Source organism: Antechinus flavipes, chromosome 5 (assembly GCF_016432865.1).
Source record: "Antechinus flavipes isolate AdamAnt ecotype Samford, QLD, Australia chromosome 5, AdamAnt_v2, whole genome shotgun sequence".
In the NCBI taxonomy this organism is placed as follows: Eukaryota; Metazoa; Chordata; class Mammalia; order Dasyuromorphia; family Dasyuridae; genus Antechinus; species Antechinus flavipes.
This window is the reverse complement of record NC_067402.1, coordinates 59,600,087-59,623,374: the sequence shown is the minus strand read 5'-3', so window position 1 is coordinate 59,623,374 and position 23,288 is coordinate 59,600,087. Positions and strand designations below refer to the sequence as shown.

The 23,288-nt window shown below is 37.3% G+C and overlaps 1 protein-coding gene across 4 annotated transcripts in view; it reads left to right on the top strand.

Annotated features, from left to right (window-relative positions):
• Nucleotides 1-1,261: 1,261 nt before the first annotated feature.
• C5H10orf67 (chromosome 5 C10orf67 homolog) overlaps nt 1,262-23,288 on the top strand; it is a 120,425-nt gene continuing 98,398 nt past the window's right edge. For 2 of the 4 annotated variants that reach the window (XM_052001655.1, XM_052001653.1), the window contains exon 1: nt 1,264-2,358. In XM_052001655.1, coding sequence (XP_051857615.1) covers nt 2,228-2,358 — 131 coding nt within the window. In that variant the 5' untranslated portion in view covers nt 1,264-2,227. Of the gene's footprint in view, nt 2,359-23,288 lie in introns of all 4 variants that reach the window. The other 2 variants (XM_052001654.1, XM_052001652.1) reach the window with 2 other exon arrangements.

The following is a 23,288-nucleotide window of genomic DNA, read 5'->3' as shown; positions in this document are numbered from 1 at the left end:
CATTCCAGGAACACCTACTAATTTGGAAATTCTTCAGGCAGTGTGTGGTTTGTAGCCTTCTACCTTCTACTTTTACATTGTCAGGTTAGAGTCCAAATCCTAATAAGGAATGAGAACCACTACAGAATGGCTTACCCAGAATATCCTACCCAAGTAGATTTCTTCATCAGCTCTAGGAGAATTACGTTTAGCTACAGAAATGCTAGGAATGTACCTGAGTAGGTGATTGTGGGAAGAGAGAATTGGTGGGGCAGAGCAAGGGCAGGGCTGTGCTTTTTAGTGTCAAAGGGAAGAGCTCTGTTTTGCTCTTGGAAATGAGAATATTTCTAAGAGGGGAGGCTGAATTTGGGATGGAGATTAAGAAAAGGGCATTTTGATCAGCAGGGCATATTTTCATGCCATAAAGCCTCAGGAAAATAGAATTTATGAAGCATCTTGGGATAATAGATCACTCATAGCTTTTGGAATTCCAAGAACCAAGGTTTCAATTCTACCTCTTGGGCCACTCCATTATGTTCTGTGGCTCAGTTTCCCCATCTGTAAAAAGAATGATATGAGGGTAGATAATCATTAAATTACCATAGAGCTAGTGAGCTGAAGGCAGAAGGTTGCATTAGAGCATACTTTGTAGGAAATGGGAGAGAGTGTTTGAGATGTCATGGGTATGCTAGGGTAAGACCATTTTTAAATTTTCAGTGTGAGCAATTACACCTCAGAAATCTGCAAACAATCCTACAGATTAGAGTTTAATGTAGCATTCTGTTGATTGTGTCACACTATGAATAGAGCATCTGCCAGGCTTCAGGAAGAACTGAGTTCAAATTTAGTATTGGACATTTGCTAACTGTGCAAACCTGGGCACAACTGTAAAATTCAGATAATAATAGCACTCACCTATTGTTGTGAGGACCCAATGAGATAATCATCGTAAAGCACCTGGCACTCGCTCTTGCTATATTATTATCGATAAGTATTAAAAATACAGATTAAATTTAAAAGTGTGCACATCTTTTCTTATATCAGCACACCCCTGTACTGCTATGAACGTTTAGAAAAACACTTTCCACCTCCAGAGAACCAATGAACTCTGAATACATACTTTAAAACATTTTTAATTTTAATTTTTTTAATTTAAAGCTTTTTATTTTCAAAATATATACATGGATAATTTTCAACATTCACCCTGAGCAAATCTTGTATTCTAAATTTGTTCCCTCTCCTCCTCCCCTTCCCCTAGACATCAATTAATCCAATATATGTTAAACACGCACAATTCTTCTATACATATTTCCACAAATATCATGCTGCACAAGACAAATCAGATCAAAAAGGAAAATAAGAAAGAAAACAAAATGAAGCATACTTTTAAAAAAAGTTTATCTTTCTTGCCTTTTTTTTTTTTGCAATGTAACTAATATGGAAATGTTTTGCATGACTTCACATGTATAACTCATAGGTTGCTTGTCTTTTCAAGGAGGGAGAGAATTTGGAACTCAAAATTTTAAAAAATGTTAAAAGTAATAATTAAAAAATAAAACGTTGTTTGAGCTCTGCAGGAATGCATCAGAAGACTCAGGAATGAAATCATCACCTGGTGACTAGACTAACCACGACATTCATGATAAATTAATAATCATATTAAATCATTTGCATAGTGTTCAAGGTTGGCAAAGTGCTCTGCTTGCATTATTGCAGTTAAGCGCCACAACACCCCCGAGAGTGGCTGCCCAACCCCTAAGAACAGCTGTGATGGACAGCGTCCTTGGGCGTGCAAAGGGCTTGACTGACCTGGGTGTGATTTTATTTGAGTTTCAGAACTACCTTGGGAGGTAGGCGGTATTTCTTTCGCCATTTTACAGATGTGGAAACTGAGACCCGAAGAGCGTCAGCGTCTTGCACAGAATCCCAGCGGTCAAGTGGCAATAATGGAATTCGAACTCGCGGCTTCTCAGGGACATAGGACAAATTAGCTCTTACATGAATGAACCTCCAGAGGCAACCGGAGGGAGAAAAGCGTGAAAATACCCGCTCCTTACGTACGCCCCGCCCCCGGGTGATATTTACAAAAACGACGAGAGCTTGCTCCTCCTTCCTCTCGCCCCTTCTCTGTCTCCTCCAATCAGATTATAGATCCACTTCCGAGCCCTGGAACGGTTGCCATAACAACAGACTCTAGGTTCTGTGCCCCTGCTGTACTCCAGCTGACGGCTTCTCCTTCGAGATTCAAATGGCTGAGTTCAAGACAGCTGACCGATCTCGGGAGGAACCGTTGATCCCCCTGCCCTCGGTGGAGCGATGGAAGAAGTTTCACTGCCAGCCCTTAGAGGATCAGTTGGAATTCTGCGATTTCCGCCCTCGGTAACTAGGGGCTCCCGAGCGCCCCGCGACGGATGCCTTTCCTGTGGGCTTTGGGAAGCGCTCCCAGCCCCGACCTTGACCTAAAGCATCTCAGGAACACCTTAGATCTCCCAGCTTCCATCCTCCCTTGCGCGCGATACCTTCGCGCCCCTCTGGTCCACGTCCGTAGCCTTTACACTCTCCTCCTTCCCCCATCCCTTCCCTTCCAGACTTCTTCGGCTTTGTACACACATACTTTCAGAGGTCCGCTAGTCCCAGCCTCTCCTTTTACCAAAGCCAGAGTGACAAGGTCGCACGGCGTCAGAGTCCAGACTTGCATCGAGGCTCCCCGATTGCCGAGACTTGATTTCTACCCTCTCATGTTCCATAACCTTTGGTATTCTTTATTCCCCCAACCCCTGACCGCGAACAGAGCTCCAGGTGAGCCAAATACAGAATTAGCTGAGTTCTTGTTGCCTGGGTGATCCAGGCAGGGGTTTAAAAAACCTTGTTTGTTGTTATGGAACCTTTTGGCTATCTGGTGAACCTTATGAACTTCTCTGAATAATGGTTTTTTTTTTTTTTTAATGAATCAAATAAAATACATAGGATTGCAAAGCCAATTTGGTTGAAATACAGTTATCAAAATATTTTAAAAGACAAGTTTACTGACATTAAGAATTCCTGCTCTAGAGAAGGGCTATCAGTCTATAACTGCTCATTAATGACCTTTTTCTGATTCCAGGAGCAGTTTTTCAATGATGAGAAGAGGAAACTTTGAAAAATATTATTTTATTGATAAAAAAAAAACGTTTGTTTTTACATCATCTTCATTTCTAACTACATCCCTTCCTTTTACCCTGCCCAACAAAGCCTTGTAATTGTTTTAAAAAAGAAAAAAAAAATTAAAGTAATTCAGCAAGCCAGAACACACATCAACTTCACATGTACAAAAAGGAGAAAACCCTCTTAATGCAAGATACTAGAAGATAGAGTGGTATAGTGGGGGAAATAAAGACAAACTCGCTAAGTGTTAGCCCTGGAGTCAGGATCATAAATTAAGAACTGGAAGGAACCTCAGCAGTTATAATTTTACACTTGAGGAAATTTGAGTTCCAAAAAGATATTTGCCCAATGGGGCCCTAGTGAAAAGTATTTGGATCCAGATGCTCTGACTTTAAATCCATTTTTTTTTTTTTTTACATCTAGTTTCCCCCTAATCTGGTTTCCAAATTTTGTAGGCTTAAGCAAGTGGTTTAACCTCTCTGGAACTCAATTCTCTCATCTATTTAAAAGGAGAATAAGGTACCATACGATGCCAATATTCTATTCCTGCTCTACCTTTAATGGGCAATAAAGAGCCTGTTTGAAAGAGCAACCTCTCACTTTCTTTTTTTTTTGCTGAGGCAATTGGGATTGTGACTTGCCCAAGGTCACACCAGTAGGACATGTTAAGTATCAGAGGCTAGATTTGAACTCATATCCTCCTGAATTCAGGGCTACCCCATCCTTCACTTTCTTATGAGATATAAGACCAGTTTAAAATATTCTAAAGAGATATTGACTAAGTCACTGTACACAAATGCTTTTTTAATCTAACAGACACATTTTTCACACATAGAAAAACACTTTTACTGTGGACAAATAAAACTGGACTCTTAACTAGTTGTAATCCTTGAAGATTCTAGCAGCTATATTTTAAATAGTATGTGGACACTGGCCAAAATGCAAATTTGGTAAAATTTCATAATATTAAATACACATTGGAAAAATCTTACCAGCATACCTCATTAAAAAACAAAACAAACAAAAAATAACTACCAACAAAATCACAGCTTCCTATAGTCACCAAACCTAAATCTCCAAGCCAAATCCTATTTATCTATGTAGGCCCACATCCTTATTGATGTAGTAAATTATGTATGTCACACAATTTTTATTTTTATTTTTTTCATACACACTTTTTATTCTCTTCCATGTATTACTCATTTTTCAGAGCATAATTAACAGAAATAAGGCAATCCTAAACTGATTATTTTTGATAAAAACTTCTATAGACTAATAGCTTTGGCTACCAGGATGTCTGATTGTTCCTTTTTTTTAATGATCCAATTTTATTTTTTAATTTTTTTAATAATCATAACTTTTTGTTGACAGAGCCCATGCCTGGGTAATTTTTTACAATGTTATCCCTTGCACTCACTTCTGTTCCGACTTTTCCCCTACTTCCCTCCATCCCCTCCCCCAGATGGCAAGCAGTCCTATACATGTTAAATATGTCACAGTATATCCTAGATACAATATATGTGTGCAGGACCGAACAGTTCTCTTGTTGCACAGGAAGAATTGGATTCAGAAGGTAAAAATAACCAGGGAAGAAGAACCAAAATTCAAAAAGTTTATATTTATTTCCCAGTGTTCTTTCTTTGGGTGTAGCTGCTTTTGTCCATCATTGATCAATTGAAACTGAGTTAGACCTTTTCTTTGTCAAAGAAATGCACTTCCACCAGAATACATCCTCATACGATACTGTATGGGGTATATAATGATCTCCTGGTTCTGCTCATTTCACTCAGCATCAGTTCATGTAAGTCTCTCCAAGCCTCTCTGTATTCATCCTGCTGGTCATTTCTTATAGAAAAATTATATTCCATAACATTCATGTACCACAATTTACTCAATCATTCTCCAATTGATGGGCATCCATTCATTTTCCTGTTTCTAGCCACTACAAACAGGGATGCCACAAACATTTAGGCACATACAAGTCTCTTTCCCTTCTTTAGTATCTCTTTGGGGTATAAGCCCAGTAGTAGCACTGCTGGATCAAAGGGTATGCACAGTTTGATAACTTTTTGGGCATAATTCCAGATTGCTCTCCAGAATGGTTGCATTTGTTCACAGCTCCACCAACAATGCATGAATGTCCCAATTTTCCCACATCCCCTCCAACATTCGTCATTATTTTTTTCCTGTCATCTTAGTCAATCTGACAGGTGTGTAGTGGTATCTCAGAGTTGTCTTAATTTGTATTTCTCTGATTAATTATGACTTGGAGCATCTTTTCGTATAGCAAGAAATAGTTTCAATTTCATCATCTGAAAATTGTCTGTTCGTATCCTTTGACCATTTATCAATTGGAGAATGGCTTGATTCTTTTTAAATTAGAGTCAGTTCTCTATATATTTTGGAATTGAGGCCTTTATCAGAACCTTTAACTGTGAAAATGTTTTCCCACTTTGTTGCTTCCCTTCTAATCTTGTTTACATTAGTTTTGTTTGTACAAAGGCTTTTTAATTTGATGTAATCAAAATTTTCTATTTTGTGATCAATAATGATCTCTAGTTCATCTTTGGTCATAAATTTCTGAAGTCAGGAAGACCTGAGTTCAAATATGGCCTCAGATACTAGCTCTATGACCCTGGGCACTTAACTCTTATTTGCCTCAATTTTTTCACCTGTAAAAATGAGCTGGAGAAAAAAATTGGCAAGCCACTTCAGTAACCGCCAAGAAATTCTAACTGGATCATAGTCATACACAATTGGACAATAACAAAAGCCATTTTAAGTGTCTAGTGAATTTACTTCTAGCAAATTATGGCAAGGGATGGGGGAAGGTGAGAGAAATGGAATTTATTCCTTCTTGACACAAGCAACTCCATTTAAAAATAAGCCTCTGTTTCATTACAGAGACATCTAACCCCTACATTTTGTTTTCCTCTAACCAAGTTTTTGTCTAAGGACAACCAAAATATATACAGTAGACTATGCCCATCTCGTCCCCTCTTCCTCTTGAATATAAGAGACTTGCTTCCTTTATAACCATCCCACCCCCAAGGACAAAGTAGTAGATTGAGAAAGTTTCTAGCCTTTTCCTTAAACACTAATGACTGACAAATGGTGGATCCATACGTTTTCTGAATCCTTTTTTAAGTATCCTTGGAAAATAGGGCTCAGAAGCCCACAAAACACCTGTTTCTATGTGCCCATGGATTTTTATATTGGTTTATAATAAAATATGGAATAAAGGCATATTTTACTCACATTGTGAGTGGAAATAATGTAGGTTTTCTTTCTGTGATAACAGTAACAAATACAGAGGACAGGTCAAAGGCAGAAAGATGTTTCTAAGGTTTGAGCCTTTGAAATTATCTTTGACTTGATCAATCTCTTGTCAAGACATTTTAAGCTTTTCTGTTTAAGTTTCTCATAAGAAAGTGAGAGATTGTTGTTTTAGTGTCACTAGTTAGTTCCCTTCTGCCTGTTAGTATTTCAAACATTGGGCTGGAATAGATTGTAGACATCTTCCAGGATCATTTACTCTTTTTTAAAATTAGCTGAGGAAACTGGATTCCAGAAAGGTTAAAAAAGAAGGGTAACTTTATTTATTTTTGCTATTTTTCTTTTCACAGTATTTCCTTTTCAAAAAATAAACTATGTAATAAACACTATATATTGTTTTCAAAACTATTCCACCTTTCTGTGCTTCCTTCTGAGTTTTTGGGTTCTTTTGGTTCTCTGTTAAGCATTTTTTAAAAATTGCCCTCCTCTACCCCACACTAGAGAAGGCCATCATTTGACACAGATATGTGTATACTTATTTACATACATATATATATATATATGTATATGCGCAAATATGCACATATATACATTCACATATATTACAACATATATGTGTGTATATATATACACACACACATATATACACATATATATATATTGCATGCTTCTATTTTTCTATTTTTCTCTGGAGATGTATAACAGTTTTCTTCCTAAGTCCTTTGTAGTTGATTTGAGTATTTATTACATTCAAAATAACTTTGTTGTTCATAGTAGTTCTTCAAACAATATTGCTGCTAACTGAATACAGTGTGCTCTTGATACTGTTCTTTCACTCTTCGTTATTTCATAAAAGTCTTTTTTCTAAAATCAATTGGCTCATCATTTCTTGTAACAGTGGCATTCTATCATAATCATAGCACAACTTGGATAGCCATTCCCCAATTGATGACTATCTCCTCAATTTCCAAGTCTTTGCCACCACAAAAAAAGAGCTGCTATAAATATATTAGAACATATTGGTTCTTTTCCTTTTTCCCTGATCAACTTTGGAAACAAACCTAATAATGCTATTGGCAAGTCAAAGAGTATGTGCAGATTTATAACTCTTTGAGCAAAATCCCAGATGGCTTTCCAAAATGATTGGATCAGTTCTAAGTTCTACCAAAAGTGTATTAATGTCCCAATTTTTTTATGCCTCCTCCAACATGTCATTTTACCTTTCTATCATTTTAGCCAATCTGATAAGTATAAGGTGATATTTCAGAAGTTTTAAATTGAAATTTTCTAATCAATAATAATTTAGAGCATTTTTCATATGTGATTTATTCATCATGAAACTGCCTGTTTATAGCCTTTGATCATTTATCATTTGGGGAATAATTCATATTCTTATAAATTTGACAAAGCTCTCCATATATTTAAGATCTGAGACCTTTATCTGAAAATATATATGAATTTTCTTTCCCCTCTAATTTTCTGCTTTCCTTCCAGTCTTGGATACATTGATTTTGTTAGTTTTTTTAAAAACAACCTTTAATTTAATATAATCAAAATTATCTACTTTATATCTCACAATGCTCTCTTTCTCTTGTTTATTCCTAAATTCTTCTGTCCATATGTCAGATAAGTGAAATGATCCAAGTTCTTCTAATGTTCTTATTATCTCTCTCTCTTTTTATATCTGAATCATGTATCTACTTTGACCTTATCTTGGTAAATGACACAAGATGTTGATCTATGCCCAGTTTTTCCAGACTGCTCCCGAAAACTTAAATCTTTATCTGTATCAAGCACAAGGTTATTACGATCATTTAATACTGCATATTGTATGTCTACTCTGTTCCATTGATCTGTCTTAATATTTCTTAGCCATTACCAGAGAAATTTAATAATTATTGCCTTATGATATCATTTAAGATCTGATACTGTTAAACCTCCTTCCTTTACATTTTTCATCAATTTCTTTGATATTCTTGACCTTTTGTTTTTCCAAATGAATTTTGTTAATATTTTTTCTAGCTCAATACAATATTTTATTGGTAATTTAATTGGGGTGGCATTGAATAAGCAGATTAATTTAGGTAAAGTTGTCATTTTCATTATGTTGGCTCTGTCAATCTGTAAACAATATTTCTCCAATAATTTAAATCTGACTTTCTTTATATAAAAAGTGTTTTAAAATTATGTTCATGTACATCCTGGATTTCTCTTGGCAGGTATACTCCCAGGTATCTTATATTGATTAGAATTATTTTAAATGAAGTATCTTTTTCTATCTCTCTCTCCCTTTTTTTTTTAAGAGTTTTGTTGATGGTTAGAAATATTGATGATTTATATGGGTTTGTTTTATATCCTGCTACTTTGATAAAATTATTGTTTCAATTAACTTTTTAGCTGAATATCTAAGATTTTCCAAGTATATCATCATATCACATAAAAAAAGAGATAGTTTTATTGTTTCATTAGCCATTCTGATTCCTTCAATTTCTTTTTTCTTCTCTTATTGCTATAGTTAGCAATATTAATACAATAATGAATAATACTGGTAAAAATGGACATCCTTATTTCATTCCTGATCTATTGGGAAGACTCCAAGTTATCCCTATTATAAATAATGTTTGCTGATGGTTCTAGGTAGATACTTCTTATCATTTTAAGGAAAAATCTACTTCTACCTAGAATTTCAAGTATTTTAATAGAAATGAGTATTGTATTTAGTCAAAAGCTTTTCTTCATTTATTGATATAATCATATAACTTTTATTACTTTTGTTTAGATATAATCAGTGATGTTAATAGTTTTACTTATATTAAGTGATTCCACTTGTCATCATGTGTAATCTTTGTGATATATTGTTATAATGGTATTTTAGCTAGCCTTCTAGTTAGCATTTTATTTGGTATTTTTATATCCCTATTCATTAATGAAATTGGCCTATAATTTTCTTTCTCTATTTCTGCCCTTCTTGTTTGGTTTAGATAACAGTACTATATATATTTCATTAAAGGAGTTTAGTAGGACTTCTCCTTTTCCTATTAATCCAAATAATTTAATATTGATTTAATTGATCTTTAAATATTTGATAGAATTTATTTGTAAATGCATCCAGTCCTTATGCTTTTTTCTTAGGAAGCTCATTTATGGCCTATACAATTTCTTTTTAAAAAATGGATTTTTTTATTATTATAACTTTTTATTGACAGAACATATGCATGGGTAATTTTTTACAGCATTATCCCTTGCACTGATTTCGGTTCCGACTTTTCCCTTCCCTCCTCCATCCCCTCCCCTAGATGACAGGCAGTCTTATACATGTTAAATATGTTATAGTATATCCTAGATACAATATATGTGTGCAGAACCTAACAGTTCTCTTGTTGCATAAGAAGAATTGGATTCTGAAGATAAAAATGTTCTGGGAAGAAAAACAAAAAATGCACACAGTTCACGCTTATTTCCCAGTGCTCCTTCTCTGAATGTAGCTGATTCTGTCCATCATTGATCAATTGGAACTGAATTAGATTTTTCTTTGTTGAAGAGATCCACTTTCATCAGAATACATCCTCATACAGTATTGTTGTTGAAGTATATAATGATCTCCTGGTTCTATTCATTTCGCTCAGCATCAGTTCTTGTAAGTCTTTCCAAGCCTCTCTGTATTCATCCTGCTGGTCATTTCTTACAGAACAATTATATTCCATAACATTTATACCACCATTTACCCAACCATTCTCCAGTTGATGAGCATCCACTCATTTTCCTGTTTCTAGCCACTTCAAAAAGAGCTGCCACAAACATTTTGGCACATACAGGTCCCTTTCCCTTTTTTAGTATCTCTTTGGGGTATAAGCCCAGTAGTAGCACTGCTGGATCAAAGGGTATGCACAGTTTGATAACTTTTGGGGCATAATTCCAGATTGTTCTCCAGAATGGTTGATGCATTCACAACTCCACCCGCAATGCATCAGTGAACCAGTTTTCCTGCATCCCCTCCAACATTCATCATTATCATGTCCTGTCATCCTAGCCAATCTGATAGGTGTGTAGTAGTATCTCAGAGTTGTCTTAATTTGCATTTCTCTGATCAATAGTGATTTGGAACACTCTTTCATATGAGTGGAAATAGTTTCAATTTCATCATCTGAAAATTATCTCTTCATATCCTTTGACCATTTATCAATTGGAGAATTATGATAACCGCGTATTTAAAATCATCTGGAGTCAGGAATTCAGCTTAAGGGAAAAATCTTCAATTTTTATTGAAGTGAAAAGGTGAGAAAGGATTGCGATAGCAATATGGGCAGCTATGACAGGAAGCCAGCTAGCAGAGGGGGATTGGAGATGAAAGGCTGTCGCAATGGCAATGCGAGCACTTGTGTCAAGACGCCAGCCAGCAGTGTCTCCTCCTGCTTCCCTCCCCACTCCCTTGCCTCCACCCACCAAAAAAGTTATGTCCTATACAACACATCAGGACTTGCACAAAGAGTGGGTGGGGGCCATTCTTTCTCCAAGCATATATATTAATAGAGTAAGGTCCAATTACTAGTTAGCCTTATGTGCTTGGGACCTCAGTGCATCAACTCGAGCTTCAGCCCTTTACATCTCCTGCTTTCTTTTATTTTAGAACACAGGTGGTCATGCCATCCCTGATTCCTCAGCGAGGTCAGAGCCCCCAAGGGAAGGTGATCACACCCTCCCTGACTTCTCAGGAAAGGAAGTGAAAGCACCAAAAAGGAGGTGATCACAACCCCCTTGACTTCTCAGGAAGGGAGGTGAAAGCACTAAAAAGGAGATAAATCATGCCCTCCCCGACATCTCAGGAAGGGAGATGAAAAGCACCAAAAGGAAGTGGGGGTTGCTAGTGGGTTTCTGGGCTGAAGGGTCTTATTATGCACAAACCCATCAGCATGGGAGGTATTACACAAGCACATAGCAACAATGCAGAGGCTATTAGTGATGACTCTCCCCACAGTCAGTGCAGGTTTGATATGGTGTAACAAACATAAATTGTACACACAAGTAATGGTATAATAAACAATATAAATCAACATGGTGTTGTAAAAGATTGCCAGAAGTCCTAGAAGGAGAGTATGTAAACAGCAGTCACACATACGCCTTCTTCAGAAGCCAAGAGATAGTCCAAAACCAATCTATTGTCCATTGCTTCACATGTCAGGGAATCCAATGATCCCCCCAAGTTTTTGAAGTCCTGCAAAAGTCTTTTTATGTGTTAGGGAATCCAATGATTCCAGCAGATTTTGAAGTCCTATAAGAGTCTTATCATTTCTCAGAAAATCCAATGATTCCTGAGGGCTTTCAAGTCTTACGTCTCAGAGAATCCAATGATTCCTGAGGGTTTTGAAGTCCAACAATTTTCTATGTCCATGAGTGGCATTTGAGCCATAACTGCCACGTTCTTTCAATGGTGAGCACAATCAGCAACAGAACCACCCGATATTTCTTGGGTCTTCTCCTTCGTTTCAAGGGTCTGCTCCGTCTCTCTGTGATGGACAAGGTGAATATGGCTTGTTGGAACCCATCTGATTCCTTCTCCACCTGTAGAGATAGAAGCAAACCCTCTCCTCCAAGCATTTAGCCTATCTGGTCCCTTCCATTCACCACTTTCTGGGTCTTTCCACATCACTTGGCGATTATCTAAAGATAGTGGAATTGCTTGCACTGGACTGCCCTTCCGGTGAGTTATAAAACCTGTCTGCCAGAGCCAGTGCATCTTTATCAAAAATCAAGAAGTTAATTGTATAAAGGGTTAGATTTAGTAGTTCTCTAGGGTTACCTGTGGCTCCTCCTTTCTTTTGTTTTTGGAGCAGCATCTTAATGTCTTTGTTTCTCCTCTCTACTATTGCCTGTCCTTGAGGATTAAAGGGTATGCCAGTGGTGTGTAAATTCTTATACTGTGCACAAAAGTGTGCAAAATGTTTGGAGGTATATGCAGGACCATGTCTGTTTTTTATTGCTTGTGGCATACCCATAATGGCAAATGCTTGTGTGAGGAATTCAGTGACCACTTGGGCTGTCTCTTTTGCTGCTGGTATTGCAAAAGTGAATCCTGAAAAGGTGTCTACCACAACGTGGATAAAAGACACACGACCGAAAGATTTATAATGGGTCACATCCATTTGCCAGATTTCATTGGGTCTCAACCAAGAGGGTTCTTCCCTGGAGGCAGTGTAGGAGCGTGGAAAGGAAGGCAAGCTGCACAGCTTTTTACTATGCTCCTAGCTTCTTCTTTTGTTATCCCAAATTGTAAATGCAAAAATCAAGCAGCCTGATGGTATTTAGAATGGGATTCCTGGACCTCCTGAAATAAAGGCATACTGGCTAATATAGTTAAAAGGCTATCTGCCTTTGAATTTCCATCAAAAATAGGACCTGGAAGTCCACTATGTGAGGGGACATGCAAGATATAAATCTTACCTGGATGCTTTCTCACTTGTTCCTGAAGCTGCAAACTTTATTTGGGCTGTGGCAATTCCTTGTATCACACCTACTGAATAGGCTGAATCAGATATTATATTTATGTCTCCTGGGTAATAAGTGAGAGCTAACATGACGCATATAATTCGTTCTGCTGAGTGGACTGAAAAGGAGTTCTGACTACTCTCTTTATAGTTAAGTCATGAGAGTATACAGAACAAATATTGTGTTTGGATGCATCTGTAAAGATAGTTGTCCTTTAAGAGAAACTTGAGAAACTTTTTCTTCAAGAATCCATCGCCAATTATGTAAAAATCTGGTTATCTTTAATGGAGACCCGTGTGTAACATTTGGAGCCATGGCTAATAAAATTTGCCACTCTGGGATGGTCTCACAACACACATTAATTTGTGTATTGGTGTAAAAGGTGTATATCTTATCAGGTCTTGTCCCAGATAATTGTACTGCTCGCTTAATGGCCTTTAATAAAATTCTAGCCACAAGCACTGGATAAGGAGTAAGGCTTTGTTCTGGTTGTGCCAGGAGGTTCACCCACTCTATCACACTGTCTCCTTGATGAAGGACTGCTGTGAGTCCTTCTTGTGTGGCAAAAACTGATATTTCCATTGGTTTTTGAGTGACTCTTTTAACCACATTGGATAAAGCCAGTTCAACTTTTCTCAAAGCCTCTTGAGCTTCTTTTTGTAAGCTGGCGTGGTGAATTTAAAGCACTGTCTCCCCTTAAAATGTCATATAATGGTTGTAACTGATAGGTAGTCAAGCCTAACACTGGTCGCATCCATTGGATATCTCCTATCAATTTCTGAAAATCATTTAAAGTGTTTAGCTTCTCTGTTCTTAAGGAATGTTTTTGTACTGTAAGCACCTTAGGGTATACTTCATATCCTAAATATTGAAAAGGAGCATGTCTTTGAATTTTTCTTCAGCTATGTACAATTTTTAGTATGTTAGTGTTTCTATGGTCTTTTGTAGACATGCTTCTAGCATTTGTTCCTCAGGTACACATCCCAATATATCATCCATATAATGTAATAGCATAACTTTTGGAAATGCTTTTCTTATTGGAGCAAGAGCAGCAGCAACATACATTTGACACATAATGGGGCTGTTTTTCATTCCCTGTGGCAAAACTGTCCATTCATATCTTTTATAAGGCTCAGCTAAATTAATGCTGTGCACTGAAAAGGCAAATCTTTTCATATCTTCCTTATCCAGAGGGATAGAATAGAAACAACCCTTAATATCTATGACCCAAAGAGGCCATTCTCTAGGCAATTGAGTAGGAGATGGAAGTCCAGGCTGAAGAGTTCCCATAGTTTCCATCTGTTCATTCACTTTTCTTTAAATCAGTGAGCATCCTCCATTTTCCCAATTTCTTTTTTACAACGAACACTGGGGAATTCCAAGGATTTAGAGAAAGTTATAAATGCCCTTGTTCAAGCTGCTCCTGTACTGTATCTAATAAGGCCTGAATTTTATCACTACCTAAGGGCCACTGTTCTATCCACACTGGTGTATCAGTTTTCCATTGGATAGGAACAGGTGAAAGTGTTGGCAGGCCTTCAACTGCAAACCTGCTTAAAAAACCAAAGCACTCATTTTTAACCCTAATTGCTGTAAAATGTCTCTTCCCCACAGATTGATTTTTTCAACTATAAAAGGAGTAAAAACTCCTGTTTTGCCTTCAAAAGTCCATCTCATGGGGCAGCACTAACTTCAGCTGCTATTGATCCTCCTACTCCAGACATGTAGGTGTCTGCTTTAATCTTTGGCCAGCGACTGGGCCAATTGGCACCTCTAATAACTGTACAATCTGCACCTGTGTCTACCAATCCTTCTAATGGTAAGCCATTTATATAGATCGTGAGCATAGATCGGTCAGCTGTTACAGCTGCTGTCCAGTATATTCCTGGATTTTGTGTTCTGGAGTCAGAATCTGGGTGACTATCACCAAGTTGCTTATTAGGATTCTGTATGAGTAAACCTGATGCTACTACTTCTCCTAGGTGATAAGTCACATATTGTCTACCTGTATTAGTGACTGGGATATTATCTACACATTCCCCAGTAACCCACATCAGTGTGTGGATGGACACTGTTTTGTAAGTACAAAAAGGAGGGAAATGGTCAAGCCTACTGGGCCTGGAGGCAAGGGATACATAGGCTGGATAGGAACAGATTTCACCTCTCCAGGGGGTATCTCAGTTGTCCCACCTGCATACAGCTCTATTCTCCCCAATTGTAATTCCTTTTTCCCATCAAGTTGCTTCCTGGCTGGTTGATTGTGTAATCCCCTTCTCCCATCATATGGCTTTCTTGCTGATTGGTCATGTCTGGGTACTGCACTTGTAGGCACTCTCTGGGTGCATCATTGGCTGCCATCATGCCCCAAGTGTTTTTTGCCTTGGGTCCTGGGGCTGGGCCCCTCATCCCATTTCACTGAATCTGAATGATTCAGTGGAAATCTCTGTTGCATTTTGGACATGGGGTATTGGGTCTTGTTCTCCCACCCTGTTTTCCCATTCTATCTCTATACCAACATTGAGCTTTCAGATGCCCTACTTTTCCACACTGAAAGCATCTACGAGTCTCTCTGGAAGTCCCTTGCCAGGAGGGACTCTGTCTTCCCATGTTTGGATTTTGGGAAGTCTGCACCATAGCCTGGCTATAAAAGGCATTTGTGCCCACTGTGGCACAGTGCCTTATCATATCCTTTAAAGCAGCATCCTTGTGCAGTCCTAGTATAATTCTTCTGCAAACCTCATTAGCATTTTCCTTAGCAAGTTGCCTTATCAAAATGTCTGTTATTGCATTTTCTCTATTTGTTCTTGGGATAGCTGTCTGCAAATGTCCCACAAAGTCAGCAAAGGGTTCATTTGGCCCTTGTGTTATTTTTGTGAAGGACCCACCTTTGTCATCTTTATTGTGGAGAGAAGCCCACACTTTGATAGCATTAGCAGCAATTTGCTCATATGCTGCTATGGAATAATTAATCTGCACTATGACATCTGCATAGGGACCTACATCTGTTAGTAGGTCACAGGTGATTGCAGCATAAACTCCACTTTGACTATTTTTTTGGGCTTGTATCCTACAGAGCTCACTATATTCAGAAAGCCACAAGTAGTTTTGTCCAGGTTCTAGGCATATCCTTGCTATAGATTTCCAGTCATTAGGGGTCAAGATTTCAAAAGCCAAATTCTGTAATAACATCTTAACATAAGCTGATGTAGCCCCATAAAGAGTCAGATCTTTGAGGATTTCTATATCAACAGGAGGATATCTTCTACTCTCTTGACCTGAAGAATTAAATTGTTGAATTACAGGAAAAATGTGGTGTTGAAATTCTGATACATTTCTCCCTTCCTCTTTGGCCTTAATTAGTCCCTTTTGCAATCTAGACATAGGAGCGGCTGGATGCTGGGGGGGAGGTGCTGGTGCTGTCACTGCCTCCCCCACTACCCCTTCTCCCTCCGGCCCGGAGGGTGAAGTTGATGGAGGGAAGTCCTTAGGTGGGGCTGAAGCTGCCTCAGATTCACCCCACCCTTGAGCCTCACTTAAGTCTCCATGCCCTGTGGGGATATGGTCATTAATCTGTTCTTTGTCTTCCTCCTTTATCTCAGGCTTCTCCATTTGGCTAGTCCTAGAGTTTTTTTCCTTTTCTTCTAGAACTTATACGGGTTCTTAAGGCCAACTGTATTATATTGTATAAATAGAATGCTTCGATGGAAATTAAATGAGGACCGTTTTTATCATAATATGCCGAGAGCTGTTGATCAATCAATGCCCAATTATCTGGAGAGATTTGCACTTCCTGTAAGAACCAAGGGCAGGTGCGTTTTAATGTACCAAGAAGTTTAGCTGTCTGTTCCCAAGTTATAAGTAGCCCTTGGTCTTCTATCAGCTTAAGCATGCTTTCTATAGTGCCACTCCTGGGTAAGGCTGGAGTGGGGGGGTTGGGGTGGGGGATGGAGAATCTTTAGCTAGGATCTGTCCCATTTTAGCCAAAAAGGGTTACTAGTTTAGTCTATTATTCTCACCTAAGTTCCTCGTCACTGAAGACTTCTTCAGTGAAAGTAGGGTCCTTGGGCCCCACATTGGGCACCAAACGTGATGACCACGTGTATTTAAAATCAGCCGGAGTCAGGAATTCAGGTTAAGGGGAAATTTTTCAATCTTTATTGAAGTGAAGAGGTGAAAAAGGATTGCGATATCAATATGGGCAAAAAGGATTGTGATAGCAATATGGGCAGCTGCAACAGGAAGCCAGCTAGCAGAGGGGTATTGGAGATGAAAGGCCGTCGCAATGGCAATGTAAACAACTGTGTCAAGACGCCAGCCAGCAGTCTCTCCTTCTACTTCCCTCTCCACTCCCTTGCCTCCGCCCACCAAAAAAGTCATTTCCTATACAACACATCAGGACTTGCACAAAGAGTGGGCGGGGGCCATTCTTTCTCCAAGCATATATATTAATAGAGTATGGTCCAATTACTATTTAGCCTCACATGCTTGGGACCTCAGTGCATCAACTCGAGCTTCAGCCCATTACAGAGAATGGCTTGATTTCTTATAAATTAGAGTCAATTCTCTATATGTTTTGGAAATGAGGCCTTTATCAGAACCTTTAACTTTAAAAATGTTTTCCCACTTTGTTGCTTCCCTTCTAATCTTGTTTACATTAGTTTTGTTTGTACAAAGGCTTTTTAATTCGATATAATCAAAATTTTCTATTTTGTGATCAATAACGATCTCTAGTTCTTCTTTGGTCACAAATTCCTTCCTCTTCCACAAGTCTGAGAGGTAAACTATCCTATGTTCCTCTAATTTATTTATAATCTCGTTCTTTATGCCTAAATCATGGACCCTTTTGTTTGTTTGTTTGTTTTTAAATAACTTTTTATTGATAGAACTCATGTCAGGGTAATTTTTTACAGCATTATCCCTTGCATTCACTTCTGTTCCGATTTTTCCCCTCCCTCCCTCCATCCCCTCCCCCAGATGGCAAGCAATCCTTTACATGTTGAACAGGTTACAGCATATCCTGGATATGTGTGCAGAACCGAACAGTTTTCTTGTTGCACAGGGAGAATTGAATTCAGAAGGTATAAATAATCCGGGAAGAAAAACAAAAATGCAAGCAGTTTATATTCATCTCCCAGTGTTCTTTCTTTGGGTGTAGCTGCTTCTGCCCATCTTTGATCAATTGAAACTGAATTAGCACTCTTTATCGAAGAGATCCACTTCATGGACCCTTTTGATCTTATCTTGGTGTATGGTGTTAAGTGTGGGTGCATGCCTAATTTCTGCCATATTAATTTCCAGTTTTCCCAGCAGTTTTTGTCAAATAATGAATTCTTATCCCAAAAGTTGGGATCCCTTGGGTTTGTCAAACACTAGACTATTAAAGTTATTGACTGTTTTGTCCTTTGAACCTAACCTATTCCACTAATCAACTAATCTATTTCTTAGCCAATACTAAATGGTTTTGGTGACTGCTGCTTTATAATATAGTTTTATATCTGGTACAGCTAGGCCACCTTCATTTGATTTTTTTTTTCATTAGTTCCCTTGAAAGTTTTGACCTTTTGTTCTTCCATATGAATTTTGTTGTTATTTTTTCTAGGTCATTAGAATAGTGTCTTGGGAGTCTGATTGGTATAGCACTAAATAATTAGATTAGTTTAGGGAGTATTGTCATCTTTATTATATTTGCTTGGCCTATCCAAGAGTACTTAATATTTTTCCAATTATTTAAATCTGACTTTATTTGTATGGAAAGTGTTTTATAATTTTGCTCATATAATTTCTGACTTTCCTTTGGTAGATAGATTCCCAAATATTTTATGGTATCGACAGTTATTTTGAATGAAATTTCTCTTCATATCTCTTGCTATTGGATTTTGTTGGTGATGTATAAAAATGCTGAGCATTTATATGGGTTTATTTTGTTTCCTACAACTTTGCTAAAATTGTGAATTATTTCTAATAGCTTTTTAGTAGAATCCCTGGGGTTCTCTAAGTGTACCATAATATCATCTGTAAAGAGTAATAATTTGGTTTCCTCATTTCCTACTCTAATTCCTTTAATTTCTTTCTCAACTCTTATTACTGAGGCTAGCATTTCTAATACAATACTGAATAATAATGGTGATAGTGGGCAACCTTATTTCACTCCTGATCTTACTGGGAAAGGTTCCAGTTTTTCCTCATTGCATATGATGTTTACAGAAGGTTTTAAATATGTGCTCCTGACTATTTTAAGGAAAAATCCATTTATTCCTATACTCTCAAGTATTTTTATTAGGAATGGATGTTGGATTTTATCAAATGCTTTTTCTGCATCTATTGAGATGATCATATGGTTTTTGTTAATTTGGTTATATACTTTAATATATTTAATAAATATTGGACTACTTGCTATCTAGGGAAGAGAATGGGGGAAAGGAGGGAAAAAGTTGGAACGGAATGTTTTGCAAGGGTCAGTGTTGAAAAATTACCCATGCATATGTTTTGTAAATAAAAAGCTATAATAATTTTAAAACATAAAAGTGTGAGTGCTATAACATCTGGTGCATAAAGGTTTAGTGTTGAAATTATTTTATTATCTATGGTACTTTTTATTATAATGTAGTTTTCCTATTTATCTCTTTTGATTAAATTTAGCTTTAATTTAGTCTAAGATCATGATGGCTACCCCAGCTTTTTTGCATCAGATGAAGCAACAAAAAAATTATACTCCAGCTCTTTATTTTTATTCTTCTAACCAGTCTTCCTAATCCGCACCCCTAAGTATTTTTCTCCTATCCTCTTCCCTTCCCTTCCTATCTAGGGAATCCTAAATTGGTATCCTATTGATTTTACATCCTTCTAAAAATCTCTTATCTTGTCCCCTTTACCCTCCTATTTCTTTATAAATTAAGACTTTTATACATATGTATTTATAGATATCTATATCTATCTGTATGTTTATCTATCTATCTAATTTCTTCTTTAATCCAGTACTGAAGAGAATATGATTCTAGTGTTACCAATTTTCTATTCTCTCTACATTTTTCATTTATGCCTCATTTGTTTGAAATAATTGCTCCATTTTACCTCTCCCTAGACAATTGTATTTTTTAGTATTATCTCAGCATAATCATCCCTAAGCCTAAGTAGTGATAATATTCTTATAGATGTTTTCACATATAAAAGTAAACAGTTTGACCTCATTAAATCTCTTATGATTGGTCTTTCATGTTTATCTTTATGTTTCAAAAGGTTGCACCCATATCTCCTCTATGGCCATAGTAGCTCACTATGGTCACGTTCTTTGTCTTTTGCTTGCTGATTTTGTTTCAAGTGGTTTATTTCTTGACCTTTAACTTTGAGTTATGAGTTGGACTCTTGACTAGGGTGTCTCAGGCTTCAGGTTCTTTGTGCTGTTGTCTCCTGAGTTCTTCAGAACCAAATGAGGGTTTTTTGCCTCCTGTAAACGCCCCCAGCTAGCAAGGTCTGCTGTAACCAGGGCCGGGATCGGGAGAGGGATCTGCAATCTTCCCCTAATCAGCCTCCCAACCCCCTTTTGTCTTGGGACAAAAGTTCCTGAAGCTGAGGCTGCCCCCCAGCACAGCTGCCTCCAGGGCTAGTTGTTCATGGATTCCCAGTATCTGCCCAGAAAAATTTGCATTTCCATCAGGTCTGACAAAGCCAGGTGGCGAAGCTGGGTGGGTTCAGGTCTTTCCCAACATCCTCCCAAATTGTCTGAGGCTGATGACCCCTTCATTGGACTTTTAATTCCTTCTGCCAAGTTCTGGAGAAATATGTGAGAGCAAGGTAGTTTACTGCCTTACCCCACCATCTTCCTAGAATCCTTTCTTCAAAAGGATCTCTTCTAAGAGCCAGGGAAGATCTAGGGAGTCCCTGGGTAAGCAAGAACAGGATTTCAGTAGTTCTCATTATCCCCATGTGGAGTGAGAAAAGTGTTCTTAAAGGTCAAAAGCCCAAGGGAACACTGGTCTGGAGTGAGGATGGGATAATCAGGCTTCTAGAAGCACTAAAATCTAACAGCTAACAATTTTGATATTTGTAATATTTTTTCAGGTTGATTTTGAGGGGTTTAGGAGATGCTTGCATTGAAGTAAAACAGCTGTTAAAGTCTCACATTAAAATTTTTCCCATATCAATTATGGGAGAAATTAAACTTGTTTTACTTTCATATTTTCTAAAAAACATACTCTTAAGAAACAAACATCCTTATTTTAAAAATTTTCAGACTATATATATGTGTGTGTGTGCATGTAGGTATGTATCTATATGTATATACATATAATATGTTATATATATATATATATATTTGGCAAGGATTGTTTGTATCAAAGTTTTTTAAAACACGTTTTTTTTCCCTAGCATTAGAAAGGTACTTGTTTATTCTGACTCCCATTTCACAATCTTCTTTTTAAAATATATTGATAATAGTATTTGTTTTTGTTTTTAAGACAAGATTTTATTCTAAAGGAAGGGATAGACAAAAGGGGGGAGAGAAGAAGAGGGAGAAAGAGATAAAGAGAAACAGAAACAGAAAGAGGGAGAGAGGAAGAGAGGGAGGGTTAGGGACACACAGAGAGAGACAGAGAGAGGGAGACAGAGAAAGAGAGAGAAACAGGGAGGGGGGAAGAGGGACAGAGACAGAGACAGAGACCCTTGGAACAAGTAGTCAGTAAAACAAATGCCCACATTGGCCTTTTACCAAAATTCCTGGCCTGACCTGGCCTGTCTCTTTGCCCCTTATTTTCATCACTCCCTTAGAATCATGCTTAGTCACTGCTTTGATCCAAGTTGCTAAGACTCAGTTGTACAGTGTTTCTGTGGTAATACAATTTCAGGATGGCGGAGTTCAAAGAAAACCAGATTTGGATTCAGGACTTCTACTTTATCTTTTGTGCTTTAGAAAAACTCATTCCCCTTCTTTGGGCATCAGTCTTACCTGTCAAACAAAGTATTGGACCAAAGGATCTTTTTAAATCCTTTCAAAAACACTTTATAAAGAGCATTTTATCAAATGAGATAAACATAACTTGTAAAAAGCATTTAATGACTACAGAGAGGTAGATGACAATTGTTCTCATTACAAGAATGGATTGTCAGGGTCATCAGAAAGAAGAGTGTAGATTCAAATTGTCAATCATTTTTTAAAATAAATAGAAAGTTTTTTTAAATCATTAATCACAGTTTCTTTTAATGATAGTTTAAATGATTTTTTATTCAGCAATGTACATGGGCTTAGAGATTCCTAAGCTCAGGATACAAATTTAATTAGGTTAGGGCTCTAAAAATCATGCTCTGGAAAAAGCAGAAAATTTCATTTGAATTAAGACTTATCCATTACTACTATTTCCTGTTACTACCAAAATTTGACTGCCATTACTACTGTATTTGCAGATATTTTTCCATCTCTGCTTTCAGCCATATTATCTTTACAATATTTTTAATCATTAAAAATGAATGAGATATTTGGATAGGTTTCTATGTGTTTTAGAAAGCAGCAAAGGTAATGTTATAGTACACAGAGCAGTGGGTCTGGGAGTTAGGAAGGCCTGAGTTCAAATTCTTCCTCAAATACTCACTAGCTGTGTGACTCTGGGCAAGTCACTTAACCACTATCTCCCATGTGACATATTTTCCTTTTCTTATCTATTAAATTCCCTTATCTATAATGAGGATATGGATAGTACCTTCCTTCCAGGGTTGTTATGAAGAACAACTGCTTTGAGTACCTGGCACACAGGGGTACTGTGTGTTAGTTATTGTTATTACTATTGTATTCTGAAAACTTTCTGAACTTAACTTGCTTGGCTTAGTTGTATATGCATGTACCTTAACAGACTTAATCAAATTTCCCCAAAATTCTATTCATATATGCCATGTTTCAAAAAACTGAAAATATAGAGATTTCCAATTTACTAAAGAGATAAAATTGGGGGTGGTTTTATTGCCATGAAGAAACCCTAGATTTGGAGACAGAAGTTCCAGGTTCAAATATGCCTTCTATTACTAAATCACTATGAGAACATTAATAATTCACATTAGCTCACTGGGATTCAGTGTCCACAACCGTAAAATGAAGAAGTTGGAATTGATGATTCTAACCTTAAATCTATGATCTATAAATAACTATGGGGTTCCTTTAATAAGCCCCCTAATGAACATAGATCCATAATGTAATCAATATGGATTCTCCAAGTGAATATTGCAACCCATTCTCATCCTTTGCCCATAAATCATTAGTCGATCATTCATTCATTAGCTAGATAGATAGTACAGTGAATAACAGAATGCCAGGCCTGGAATCCTTGATAATAAGAAGAGATTATTGTCTGCTTACTTTCATCTATAGAGAGATTTTTTTTATCCCTTTTAAAAATCCTATTTTTATCCCATTTATAAAGGGA